Genomic DNA, 13,902 nt, shown 5'->3' with positions numbered 1-13,902 from the left:
ATTAAAGAATGTTTAAAAAGGCAAACTGTTTTGAGACAATTTAGGATTGAGAAAAAAGGTTAAAACCACAGAGAAAGTCAGGATTTCTAGTAGGGATACCAGCATCCAGCCTGATCCTGCACTGAGTTCTCATACTTGAGTGGGCCTGTGGATGACCTGTGACCTCTGGAACTGTCAGCCCCTCCAAGGCCTGCTTGACCTAACCCTAACCCTTCCAGGTAACCCACCCTGTGAATCCGGTTGTCCTTGGCTCTGCGCTGGGAGAACATGGCTGTAAATCCCTCTCCTGGATGTTTGGCTAAGCCCCGCCCACAAAAGCAAATGAAACAATAGCGTTCAACTACCAACTTCACAGAACTTGGACATTCTCAGTGTAAAAGTCCATAGTAAACATTAGAGCTGGCCACAGGCAAAAGTGACAATCTCAAAATGTTTCATTGGCGATAGTTGGACCAGGCATTTGGTTTGTAACGTGAGAATCTTGAAAGAAAAAAATGGTGAAAATTCATCAAAATGAATCAACATGTTGAGTTTCATACAGAGAAATAAGAATTTGTCTGAATCAGACACCGTGTGAAACATCCATCCATTACAAATCAAAACAATCCGATATTTGAAAGGAATTCACAAAATTTGAAGAGATATCCATGCTGTGGTTATTCACTTCCTTGGTTAACTCAATAAAACAAAAGTTCTTCTGCAGACACTGCCTTGAAGATGCCCAGTCCCATCAGATCTGGGGTGGGGCCGGGTCAGTATCTGGATGGGAGCTGGAGAGGGGTGGATGCAGTGAGTGTGAGCGAGTGGTGGTCGGAGAGCTGTGGCTACATATGTAGCTCGCCACCATCACGTCACGTGAAGTGAATAATGGAATTGTAAGCGACTTTGAGATCCCTGAATATAATTGTTATGAAAACCACTTCACTTAATGAGGTTAAATTTGTTGTTGAAAAGACAACCTTAACGACCACACTTATACTACAATTCGTCTTTCGAGGTTCTGTGGTTCAACACTAGATGTTCAGTAGATGTCATAAAAATTGTTGTCTGGCATTACAGTCTGTTAGAGTCTGTATCTTTACTCGACCAAAACTGGACAGGGGAAAATGACACTGAAAAGACATCTTTGGGACGTATCTTAGTGCAGTGAGTTTGTTCTGGCTCCTTTGAGGACGTCTTCTGGATGTGAAGAGACAAGGCCTGATGGACGTTGTTTGAACCACTTTTGCTCGGAAGGTTATGTATTACTGCCTCCGCTTTGTTAAACCTATTCCTTTATAAAATAAGGGGGATCAAACTTTGCGATACAAAAGAAAATGCCTCCTCAGAAAGTGAGCAAACAAAAATGGAGGAAAAGACTCTCCTTCGTACAACAGCAGCATCTCTCAAGTTTGAACAGGAAAACATTTTTGAATAAAGATAAAAATGCTCATTGTTATCAACCTCTTAGTTCATCTCACAATTTGGAAAACAGACCTGATATATGATAATTATATTTTGCATTATTTTTCAGCGCATCATCATCTTTCACATTGTGTGCATAAAATCTCTCATTTGCTGGTTGATCCACACAAAGCTGGATCAGGCCCTGTGCTGGTTGTGTGAGCGCATGAATCTGTTGTAAGTGTCAGCAGACGCTGAAAAGTAAATGAGTGCTCTTTCAAAGTTGTTGAAGTCACTGCATATACTCAAAGTGTAAGCTCCAGCGTTGTCCATGAGAAGCCAGTCCCCCACACGGAGCTCAGGGATCCAGTAGTTCTCCAGGACTTTGTCAATGCAGTCACAGGTCGGTCCCCAGATGACTGACTTGTACTTCAGCTCACTGCTCCCAACAGCCTGTAGGGGGAGCAAATGAGGAAAATTCAATCCACATTTCCATCAAAACCCTTTTTCTGAAATGTGGGGCTAGCTAATGTTGGCTTCCCCTCTTGAGAACCCAATGAACCTTTCCTGGGCAGTTTTCCAAATGCAGAGAGAAAAGATTCTTTGATGTGTCAAAGACTCTGTTTGGTTGATCAGTCGTTAATGGCCCAAGACAGAAAAGTAGTGGAAAGGTTTGTTTTGTTTGGAATTTTGACATCAGTGAATTTATCATCCCTTATGGTGGAAGGACTTGCCATCCAGAGATCCAGAGCCCGTGCTCCTGGTAAGCCACCCAAAGCAGACAGCTCTGGAGCAAACGCCAGAGCTGTCTATGACTGTGTCTAATGGTGCGTTCACAACGGACGCGTCGCGGGCGTTGTGAGCGGCGCTTTTCTATGCAAAGTCTATGGTGGACGAGCGTCGTGGAGCGGCGGAGGGCAGGGCGGCGCATCAGGAGCGTCTACTTTCGAGCGTTTCGAGCGTCGACGCCCATGACGCGCATCCCCAGCGTCAGGAGCGTCTTGAGCGTCGCTTTTTGAGAGTTGGGAAAACTGAACTCTCGACGCGCTGCCGCTGAGCGTCAACCAATCAGAGACAATCCCTCCGGTGCTACGTCACTACGAGTGATCCGAGCACCGATGCGGGCCGGCCAGTGCTGCCAACTTGACGACTTTCTCGCTAAGTCTGGTGACTTTCCAAAGCCTCTTGGCGACTATTTTTTTTTGTCAAAAGCAACTAGCCACAAATCTAGCGACATTTTCTGGTGCTCTGGAGACGTGACAGGACGTCTCGTTGCTGTCGCCCATGAGCAGCGGGTGTTGCCGTGAGCCCCTCCCCCGTCCCAAAGCACTCACAGGCGGTCAGTCTCAGCAGCGCCCCCTGCTGCAGGCAGAGCAGAGAGGAGCAGACCAGCCAATAGCGACTTTTCCGATGACGACGCGGTCTAGCTTTATTTAACAAATAAAGCCGAGCCGCTCTCCTGATGTGATCCGCCATACCTGGAAACAGAAATCAGCCTCCGGCGTGCCAATAAACTGACGCGCGTCAAGAGCGCCGCAAGCGTCGTGAGCTTTGTGACCACCTGGTGTCAAGCGTCATGCTTGAAGCGTCATAAGCGTCAGCTTCGAGGCGTCCCAAGCGTTGACGACGCCCGCGACGCGTCCGGTGTGAACGCACCATAAGAGCATACTATGACTGCATCACTGCAGCCACTGCACCACTCCGCCTGTCAATCTCTTGTTCCATCCCATTTGTGAACAAAACCCCAAGATACTTAAACTCCTCCACTTGAGCAAGAGCCCTCTCCAACCTGGAGAGGGCAGACCACCTTCTTCCGGTAGAGAACCATGGCCTCGGATTTGGAGGTACTGATCTTCCTCCCCATCATTTCACACTTGGCTGCAAACTGCCCCAGTGCATGATGGTCCAGGTTCAATGGATCCAACAGGACAACAACATCTGCAAAAAGCAGAGATGAAATCCTGTGGCTACCAAACCTGACCCCCTACAGCCCCCGGCTGCGCCGAGATATTCTGTCCTGTTCCTTGTCCTGTTCGGCAGCTGGGGCCTTTAACTGTCCGAACAGATTTAAATCTTAGCAGCAGGAATTCCATGACTGTCTAATTCCAGTTCACCTTCCCTATTAGTGAGTGAACAATCCAACGCTTGGTGAATTCTGCTTCACAATGATATGAAGAGCTGACACTCTCGACAAAAATCATTGTCGCTATGAATGCTTGATCGCCACAAACTAGTTATCCCTGTAGTAACTTTTCTGACCCCGCCTGCTTAAAACCCAAAAGTCAAAAGGATTGTGAAGGCCCACTTTCACCATCTATATTGTTATATATGTGTCGTATCTGGGTACCTTTTGTTTTTCTCAATTTATTTTTGTTAATTGAGATTTGAGTCTCAGGGTTCTGATTGTTTTTTTTTTTTTCCTGAGAAATCTTTTGTTTGCTTTCCCCAGTTGTGAATGCATGCATCGCTCTTTACCCTGTGGAGGTATGGTTCAATCTTTACGTCAGGAAAATTGAGAACAGAACTTATGGAGCCGAACACGCCATCGTTGATGTAGTACTCCATCGTTCTGTCCGGGCCACTTTCAGTGTTGTCTGCTAAAAACACAAGGGAAGAGTTAAAATTCATTAAATCAGTACAAACATGTTAAATTTAAATTTTCTTTGGTTCCTGAGACATGAGACCTGAGTGTTGATGGTCATTCTTTTAGACAGGACACTAACGTTGAACAAACCTGTTGGGATTCAATTTGGAAAAGAGCTCCAAACCCGAGCTCATACGGCAAATATTCAAGACATTAGAAGAGTTTTAAGAAATTAAATACGTTCAGTAACAACAATTCAAATGACTAACTGCCCACACTCGATGGACAGAATGTATCTGGATTAGAGAAACATCCATCTTCTGGGGGGATATTTACCACAGTTTTCTTCTGTTTCATTCATCACGGTTTTTTTGGCAATGACGTTCACTGCCAGTGTGAACGCTGACTCCACAAAGTATCGACCTGGTTCTGCAATGATCCTCACCCCACTCTCAGACGGAAAGAATTCATCCAATGACTCATTAATAACTTCTGAAAACTAGCAGGAAGAAAAAGGAATGAGTAACATCATGTTTGAGTTTCTCTAGTATTCTATCCAGACAATTTAACTGGAGCACTGTGACAGACGTTCAGAATAAGAAGTCAGAGAGCTGCTACCTCGAGTCTTAGTTTTGACCTGGATCTCATCAACACACATTTACCTCATCAAAATTCACAAAGCGATCTGTTCCAGTGAACCCTCCGCCAATATCAAGGAGGCTCATCTTGAAGCCCAGCGATTTCTGAAACACATGTATGACAGAGATATTGATCAGAGGTGTGGGTGATTGCTAACTGATATACCGTAAATCCTCTTATAGTAGCTGGGGCTTTTATTTGTCTCAACTGGAGCTGGCACTAGACTTTTAATGGAAGGAGGCATGTATAAGAGAGAGGCTTATATTTTGAAATTTCCTAAAAGAGCAGAAATATCTTTTGACAGCAGTGCAGTTTAGAGCTGGGGGATATATCCAATTAATTCGAATAATTTGATTTTCTCTTTTCAATCGATGTGAAAAAAAATTAAATCTCAACATCGAGTTTAATGTTTTCTGTCCCTCCGCCATTTTTACCGATGCGTGTAATACACACAGTCGCCATACCAGCAGGACTGGCACTTTAGCACAGACAGCTGTCAGTACAGCGCCGTAGCGCTTCACAGAAAAAAAGAAAAGACAAAAAAAAAACAGGCTTATATTGGGAGGTGACTTTTATTAGTTTTCTTCAAAGACGCACCTGGTCATTAACGGAGATGGGCTTTTAATGGAATTCGGGTAATTATTAGAGGATTTACAGTATATTCAGCCTTTGTAGACACAAATCCTTCCTGCCCTGTTTCCCCATCGACTTTCAGTTAACCGTTCTCTTTCTATGCCGATGACTTACCGCCATGTCGAAGACATGCCGAGAATCTGCTATGGCCCGTTTGAAGGTCAGACTGTCAGTGCACAGACACCCCACATGGAAGCTGACCCCGATGACCTGTAGACCCAGCTGAGCAGCTCGCTCCAGCAGTTTACCAGCTGACGACAGTGTGGCACCGAACTTCAGATTGAGTTTTTTCAGTGACTTGGAGTGATCAACAGCAATGCGAAGAACCAATCTGGAAAGAAGCATTTCAAGCGTTAGTCTTTTTAAAAACTGCCCCAAATGTGGAATCAGAACCATACGGAGCTGCTTACGTACTTGGCTTGGGCGTGTAAAGAAGAAATTTTCAGCAGCTCTTCCTCGTTATCAAAAGTCATTGTATCCACTCCCTGAGAGGCGGCGTATTTGATGTGGTAAGATGGTTTGGTGGGATTTGCATAAATGATCTTATCTGGTGTCACTCCAAGAGACAAGGCCAGCTGGATCTCCCCCTGTGTGACAGTGAAGTGAAATTCCAATGAGACATCTTCAAGGAAACTATGCGCGGTAAAATCTTGATAGTAATCCAATGAGTACCTTGCTGGCACAGTCAAAGCCTGTACCCAGAGCACTCAGCATTGAGACAACTGTTGGCTTATCGTTGCACTTGACTGCATAGAAAGGCTTGACCCGAGGTAAGTTTTTGGTCCACCTGAGGTGTGCCTTCAACACACAGTCAAGATTGGCCACAAAGAATGGCTGTTGATTCTCCTGAAGAGAAGAACACTTTATTTAGACAACTGCTACAATCTTTAGAATGAAAACTGGGGGATCAGAAAGAAAAGTGCTCAAGAAGTGCCTCTAAATATATCACAAATAAAGAATCTCTATCAATTAATGTGTCCATGATGAATGGCACGAATAATACAATGTCTTCCTAATGTCGATGTTGGACAGTCCTTGTCACACTGAAAACAATTTAAGACCTGTTCCACTGACTTCAAAGCCTGTTCTATGCACATGTATGGAAGTAGATTTACGAACTGCACAGACTGAGGATTTATTCTGAAAGACGCACTCTAAAAACGTAAGGTGCAAGCAATAAAACAAAAAAAAACATGTATAACATGGCAACGATAAAGATAGGAGCATAGTCTCAAGCTGGGTTATAGGACTGAGAATAAAAATGGGTTTTTAGGATTAGTTTTGACAGTAAAGAGGCTTGTCTGGTGTACAGTGATAACTCGCTCCATAACCGAGGAGCAACAGCAACAGAAAAGGCTCCGTCCCCTCTGAGCTTCTGTTTGGACCTCGGTACCTCCAGGAGCAGCTGATCAGCTGACCTGAGGCGCCGAGCAGGAGTGTCTCGGTGAAGCAGCTCAGACAAGTAAGGCTGGACAATTCAGAGACTTTAAAACAAAATAACATCCAAAACAAATGTGTTGGTAAAAGAATTTTCCACCCTGACAGTAACACCACGTCGAATACTCACCGCTGAATCCAGCTCCTTTATTTTACTGTCTATGATGTCGCGGATGGTCTTCCCATTCTCTAAGATCTCAATATTTTGGTTAACAGGCAACGAGCCAGGCATCATGGGTGATTTTGGAGTCTCTGATGGTGTGAAGGACATCAGAGAATCAAATTATTGAATCGCTCAGCTAATATGAAGAACCACACACACAAAAATGTTGAGTTATTTTTGCAACCCAACAGCTGGGTTGAGACTGTTGGTTAGTTTAATTGGGTTGTTTTCATTAAATATGGTAATCTAATGACCCAGATTGCTGGGTTATTTTAGTTGGCAGTTGAGTTATTTGCTGTTGGGTTGTAATTTCCTTTATACTGTGTTGGGTTATTTTGGACTACTCAACATGTTGGGTTGACACTCCGATACTAAGTGCAGCGATAGCAAAAGAGAAAAAGACTGTTACAATAGAGATGCTGCTGGCAGATTCTTCTAGGGAATACAGAGAGCTTTATTTAGATTTTTACGAGAATCTGAGTTGTATCGTCGCATTTAGGTAAGCAACATGCACGTAGGTGCATGTACATGAAAACCTAGAGCTTCATCTGATCAGTCTTCAATAACACTCCAGTCCAGTTGGTGGCGGTAATGCCCCAAGATGGTGGCCAGCCGCCAGTAAACCAAAGAGAAGAAGAAGAAGAAGTTATTTTTCTTAAAAAATGTTTTGAAATTGTTTATATGCTTAGTTTCTAAAAAATTCTGAAAATCACTGTTCAGTATTTATGATACTGTAGCGGCCATGGGGGCCGCTGCCCCAAGTGACTGTGTCGGTAGCCGCAAGGCACTATGGGTAGGGATTGTTTGGGCCGTTTCGGGCCATATTTCATGAAAAATTGTGTTAATTTGTGTTTCCCGTGATTATGGTTGTGTTTAGTAATTGTGTTTTTGTGTGCTGTTGCCATTGTTCCGTTTCTTTCGTCAGGTTGGGTGTGGTTCCAGCTGCTTTGTTATGCTAACAATAAAGCTCTGTGTTGAAATCTAATGAAGTCTTGTCTTTTGCATTGCCACTACTTTTGAAGTTGCAGCTCCAGCGTCACAAATAACATTGCAAAGCTGGGGTGGTGACTAGAGATGGGAATTAAGATTGACAATTCACTAATTTGTGAATATTGAAATGTAATAAATACATTTCTCAATTTGTTGTGTCAGAATATATTTAATCAATAAATAATTACCACAATATTATATAATTATAAATTAGCAACCCAAATGACTGAGTAAAAAGAACCCAACAGTGTATTCAAATTGAGCCTGTAGTCGAGTTATTTGAACAACCCAACTGGGTTGTTCAAATAACCCAACTGTTGGTTTAAGGAAACCAGTCCAACTTGTTGGGTCAAAATAACCCAGCATGTGTTCTGTCCAATATTTAACCAGTGTGGGGTTAAAAAATAACACATATTACCGTAGATTGTTTTTAACCCAACATTGTTAAGTGTGTAACAAATAATAAAATGATAGATATATAAACAGGGGTGCATAATATTTTTGTCTTGTTCTCAGGGGAGAACCTTGGGTTGTTGATTGGTCCTCACATTTTTAAAAACAATTTTTTCCCATGCCTACCTGCAGCAAGAACAAAAAAGAGGGATAACTGGACAATGTTACATAGCCTGCTTTAAAGGTGCATTAAGGAGTTTTACTACCTTAAAAATACTTATTTTCCACCATAAATATGTTACACATTTTTAATGATGTGTACAATGTGCCCTGACATATTCATTATAAGTACCTCTAACAGCGCTAAATTGTCATTTGAAAGTTGCAGTGCCGGTCCGGCACCAGAACTTTTTTGGGGAAAATTTGAAAGGAATGACGTAATGCGCGCTACAGCTCCTTAAGTTTCGTTTTGTCCGCCATTACTCCGCCAGATGCTTAGTGAGCAACAACTGAGCAGGAGCTTCCAGAAAGTAAGAAAAGACCGGCTTCTAGCACTGCCACAGCTCCAGCACAGACCCCACCAGGTAGAAGAAACTTAAATCTTACTTGAGTGCTACTAAACGAGTGAGGAAGGAGTTCCCCTCTTCCGTGCACGTGAGCCACAAGCACAAGTTTTTCACTAAGCTGCATTACGCCCAAGGCCTGCAGGGGGCGCTGTTTCGCATAAAATGTGCAAACTCCTTAATGCACCTTTAAAGCTCGTGTCCGGAGTTTTGAAAGAATGAGTTTTTTTTTAATCGAACGTCTGGAGGTTCCGCCCTCCCTCTGCTTTCATGAGCAACCAAGCCACGCCCCTTCAATTGTGCACACGCATTATCCGTCGGGTGAAAATGAGAGCCTCCGAGTCCTACAGCAGCCTCCATGTTTAGCTGTTTACGGTGGATGTTCAGCAGACAGTGGATATAACCGAGGTGAGCGCGGCGGCTGCTGCGGAGCTAACTCACCTCTGCCTTGCCGAGTGCGTGTGCTCTCTGGCTGCGCACACGTTGATTGACAGCATGAAAAAACGGAAGCTCGAACTCTATTGGCTGAAGCTGACCGGCGCTTTTTCGGATAACATGGAGGTGTATGAGACGGAGGCGGAGCTCATAAATATATTTTTATATTGCTTTATGCTAATATTATATTATAGTATTGAACCAGACAAACACATTTAAGCTCTGTTAAAAAATGATACATACATTGGAAACGAACGGAAACTCCAGACACGAGCTTTAATTTCAACTGAAAATGAAGAGAAGCAGTGCAACAGAATGCCTGAAACCTTGTAAATTTCACATAATATAATGGTGTTTAAAGTTCTGAAAATAAAAGTGCTCGTACAGTATCTGCTTTTTATCACTGAAACCAGCGGTTTTCAAAGTGTGAGGCGCGCCTCCCCTGGGGGGCGCCAGAGGGCTTCAGGGGAGGCACAGTGAGCTTTTTGTCCCTGTGCGGCTGCCGTACCCCCAGCGGGACTCAACAGAGCAGTCTGAAGTATTAAGCTACGTTCACACCGCCAAGTGCTGTCTGCGATTTTGCGTCAAAGACAAGTGAAAACAAATGGGAACGCGCGTTCCAGCTGCGATGAGACGCAACGCGTCGGACGCGGCGCGTCGTCACGACGCGTCACGATGCGTTGTGCGGCGCGTTGGGGCGTTGGCGCTACGCGTCGCGATTTTGCGTCCGACGCTGAAGTTGGGAAATCTGAACTTTGGCGCGTCGCGATTTTGCGGCAAACCAATCATAGAGCGTGTCCATGGTGACGTCGGCCAGGGAGCTGCAACCGGTCCGCAGAGAAGCACTACGACCATGGAGCGTGTTAAGGCTCGTCCATGCTTCACATGTACGCGTTTCCGCGTCCGCTTTGGAAGGTCCGCGCACCACCGATGCGGACGCGCTTTCTCCCATGCTACATTTTGAGCTCAGCTGTGTGCGTCTCATGCAGGCGCGGTGATCCACGCAGCCTCGAGAAGCTTTTCCGGCTCTACAGACTGTTTATCTGCTCCTTTATTACGGTTTATTTAGAGAAAATTAAGCACATACATTGCCAGTCCATTATCTTTAAGTATTAAAGTTTATTTAGCCTTTTTTTTTCTGCTTCTGAATCGCGGGGTGGCGCCGGAGCGATTAGTTACTTTTTCACTTCTGTCTGCAGACCTTCTCCTCCCTCCAGACAGTCTCTCTCTCTTTCCACGAGTTTTTCACTCTTTCGGTGTCTTTAAGTGGAGCCATCAGGCTGGAGCTCCGTCTACTTTCACTTTTACCGTCATGTTTTGTTCGCTATGGCGCTCTGGCGCAGGCGCACACTTCCGCGACCTGCGCTCAATGCGCAACGCGGTCTCAATTTCTGGCTGCTGCGCGGACGTCCGCGGATCGGTTCGCGCGGACCCTAGCGGACAGGAATTCATGACGATTCACGTCACGCGGACCAACGCGCACCCACGCGGACATGTGAAGCATGGACGGGCCTTTATAATGGCTGTTTACGCTTGCCCAGAGCTCTGGGACAAAACTTCTTCATTTTACAGGGAGCCCCGCCTCCCCACCAGACACGACGCGTCGCGTCTGGTGGGGAGGCGGCTTTTGGCCCCGCGTTGTTCAGCGTCGGACCTCAGAATTGACACGCGTTCAGCTTCTCGCGTTGACGCGCTTTTTGACGCAAAATCGCGTTCGGTGTGAACGTAGCTTTATGCGCGTCATTTTACCCACAACAGCAGAACATTACACTTGAAAAGAAAGCTATGAGTTAGCACCCCCCCCCCCCCCCCCCCCCCCCCCGGTCCGACAGTACGGGTGAACACTGGCCTAGCCGACACACAGATGTGCACCATGCTATCCCCAAATCTTGGTACGCAAATGAGCGTTACAGTGTTTCATCAGGTACGTATTTTTTAATTTGGTAGCGCACGCGCACCAGCGTACCGTTTATGTGCACCCCTGTATATAAACCTCCCAAGGAGCAGAATTTAAAACAAGTAGAATAAAGGTGAAACAGACTCACCGTTATTCAGGTCCTCCTCCATATTCAGAGTCTCTGACGATGTTGAATAGTTTCAAACTGTGAGGCTAAACAGGAGATGATGAAGGCAGTTAAGAGTTTCATGTAAATATATACTGCTCACACTCTGTTTCACACTGTGGCCATTTTTGTTTTTTTTTTTGTGTTTCCTTCACTCCCCAGCAGGTGATGACAGCGGGAAAGTAACTCAGAAGGCAATTTGTGTATATTTTTCTGTTTGAAGTTAGAGAGAACCGCTTGTCATTCTTTAACTCATTTACTTTAGAGAGATGTGCTAAAAGCTGAGGCAATTTCAGCAGGTGATGTTGTATTATGGGACAGGTACAAACAGTTAAGGCATTATGTGAAAAAATTAAACAGAACAAAGAAAAAGGCCTATATGAAAACAAATTCAAGGACGTAAAATCAAATAGTAGTAAAACCTGGAATACGCTGAATGAAGTAACTAAAAGAAACTCAAAATTTGTTCCATCATTTTTGGAAGTGGATAACTTGTTTTTGACTAAACCAATTGATATTGCTAATTATTTAGGTGATTATTATAAACACAAAGTACAAAACTTGAGAAATAACATGAATTCAAAGACAAAAACTGATTTAAGATATACAACTATCAAAAAAAAATAATTATGGAAAATAAATTTTGTACATTCATTTTGACAGAGTGACTGTATCTACTGTAGAGATTGTCTTAAAATCAATGAACGTAAAACCCTCAGGTACAGATGAACTAGATATACGGTTATTAAAATTAGTGTCTGATATTGTTGCAATACCTGTGAGCCATATCATTAACATTAGTTTAGAAAAATGCAGATGTCCTGTCAAGTGGAAAGTAGCTAAAATTGTGCCTCTTCCTAAAAATGCTAAAGAGCCTTTCTCTGCAAAAAAATAGTAGACCTATAAGTATTCTACCTGCTTTGAGCAAAATCATGGAAAAAATAGTATATGAACAAATCAATCTTTATTTTCGTAAAAATGGGTTGAATTCACCATCACAACATGCTTATAAGAAACGGCACTCCACAACGACAGCTTTAACTCAGATGACTGATGATTGGATAAATGACATTGAAAACAAAAAGACTAGCTGGAACTGTATTGTTAGATCTTAGCGCAGCGTTTCATTTACTAGATCATAATTTACTTTTGGAAAAGTTACATTTGTATGGGTTCCAAAATTCTGCTTTGCAGTGGATGAATAGTTATCTGAGTAATGGAGAGTTTATGGTTGTATTCAATGGCAGTTATTCTGAGATAAACAGTCTCTCTTGTGGAGTGCCGCAAGGTAGTTGTCTTGGGCCGTTGTTATTTTCTATTTTTACGAACAAGTTGCCTTTTATTTTGGAGGGTGCCACCATTGTACTATATGCAGATGATTCAACAATTTATGCATCCGCTCATAATTCTGTGCAATGGAATACAATTTTGAATAAAGAGTTAAAGTTGGTGGAGCTTTGGAATAATGAAAATAATTAGTCATTAATACCGAGAAGACTAAATCATTGATGATAGGATCACCTTGTCTTTTAAAAGACTCTCCTGTATTAAATTTGTCTGTTGGAGGTACAACTATCGAACAAGTGACTGAGGCCGAGCTGTTGGGATTGACAGTTTATAGGATGCTCACATGGAACAGTCAAATTAAAAATATCCTAAATAAAATGGGTAAATGGTGCGCCACTGCAAAAAATGTATTCCACGTGGTATAAGGAAAACATTGGTTGAATCAATAGTTTTGTGTCACATGGATTATTGTTCTTCCATTTGGTCGACCACAACAGAAACAAACTTGAACAAATTATAGGTTGCACAGAATAAGGTGGTTCGGCTCGTCCTGAACTGTTCATTTAGAACAAGTATTAATGACATGCACAACTGTTTGGCCTGGATGCATGTGAAAAGTAGAATAAATTATTCTCTTATTAATTTCATAATAAATATTTTAATTACAAAAACACCAGAAATTCTGTTCAATGAATTAACTTTTTTCAGTGATGTGCATCAATATTCTACACGTCAGTCAGATGAGGGACATTTTCTGTTCCCTCGCTGTCGCACCAGTCAGCCTCAGAGGACAGTGCGATATACAGCAATGGTTGCATGGAATTCATTACCACACTTCTTGATTGTTCAGAGACATGCAGATACGTTTTGTAAAAGACTGAGGTTGTTTATATATACACATGATTAAAATGATTAGATTATTTTTATAGTAAATTGTGCGTAAAACTAATATTTTGAAGAATGCTTGCAAATGAGCCATTCTATTTTGATGAAGTATGTCTATTTATTTCTGAGAGTTTTTTTTTTAAAGAGAGAGATGAGCTATCACATTTGTTTGCACTGAGTTATTGTATTGTGTTATAGCGTTATTACGTTTGTGTTGTTTGTTATTGATTGTCTTTGTGAAGGTGTCGTGTTGTATTGTCTGGATGAATGCTGTATGTGCATCCTGTTCTTTCGGATCAGTTGGTGTATTTCCCTTTGTTTAATGATGAGTTTAGACCCCACGAAGAATAGGCACTGATATTCAGTGGCTAATGGGGATTTTAATAAATAAATAATAAACAATTTTAGGTTTCTTGTTAAGGAAGAAACAGTGTCCTTCGTTGATAA

General features: G+C 42.9%; 1 protein-coding gene across 1 annotated transcript; it reads right to left on the bottom strand.

Annotated features, from left to right (window-relative positions):
- Positions 1 to 1,581: 1,581 nt before the first annotated feature.
- LOC115385558 (ornithine decarboxylase-like) lies at positions 1,582 to 6,908 on the bottom strand. Its single transcript, XM_030087626.1, has 8 exons — positions 6,807 to 6,908; positions 5,912 to 6,085; positions 5,654 to 5,826; positions 5,354 to 5,570; positions 4,630 to 4,710; positions 4,307 to 4,466; positions 3,859 to 3,980; positions 1,582 to 1,836 (listed from the first exon to the last, which is right to left on the bottom strand). The coding sequence occupies exons 1-8, from the start codon at positions 6,906 to 6,908 to the stop codon at positions 1,582 to 1,584; spliced, it is 1,284 nt and encodes a 427-aa protein (XP_029943486.1).
- Between the last annotated feature and the right edge of the window lie 6,994 nt (positions 6,909 to 13,902).

This window comes from Salarias fasciatus, unplaced genomic scaffold (genome assembly GCF_902148845.1).
Source record: "Salarias fasciatus unplaced genomic scaffold, fSalaFa1.1, whole genome shotgun sequence".
In the NCBI taxonomy this organism is placed as follows: Eukaryota; Metazoa; Chordata; class Actinopteri; order Blenniiformes; family Blenniidae; genus Salarias; species Salarias fasciatus.
Note: the sequence above shows the minus strand (reverse complement) of the source record. Positions and strands in the feature narration are given on the sequence as shown.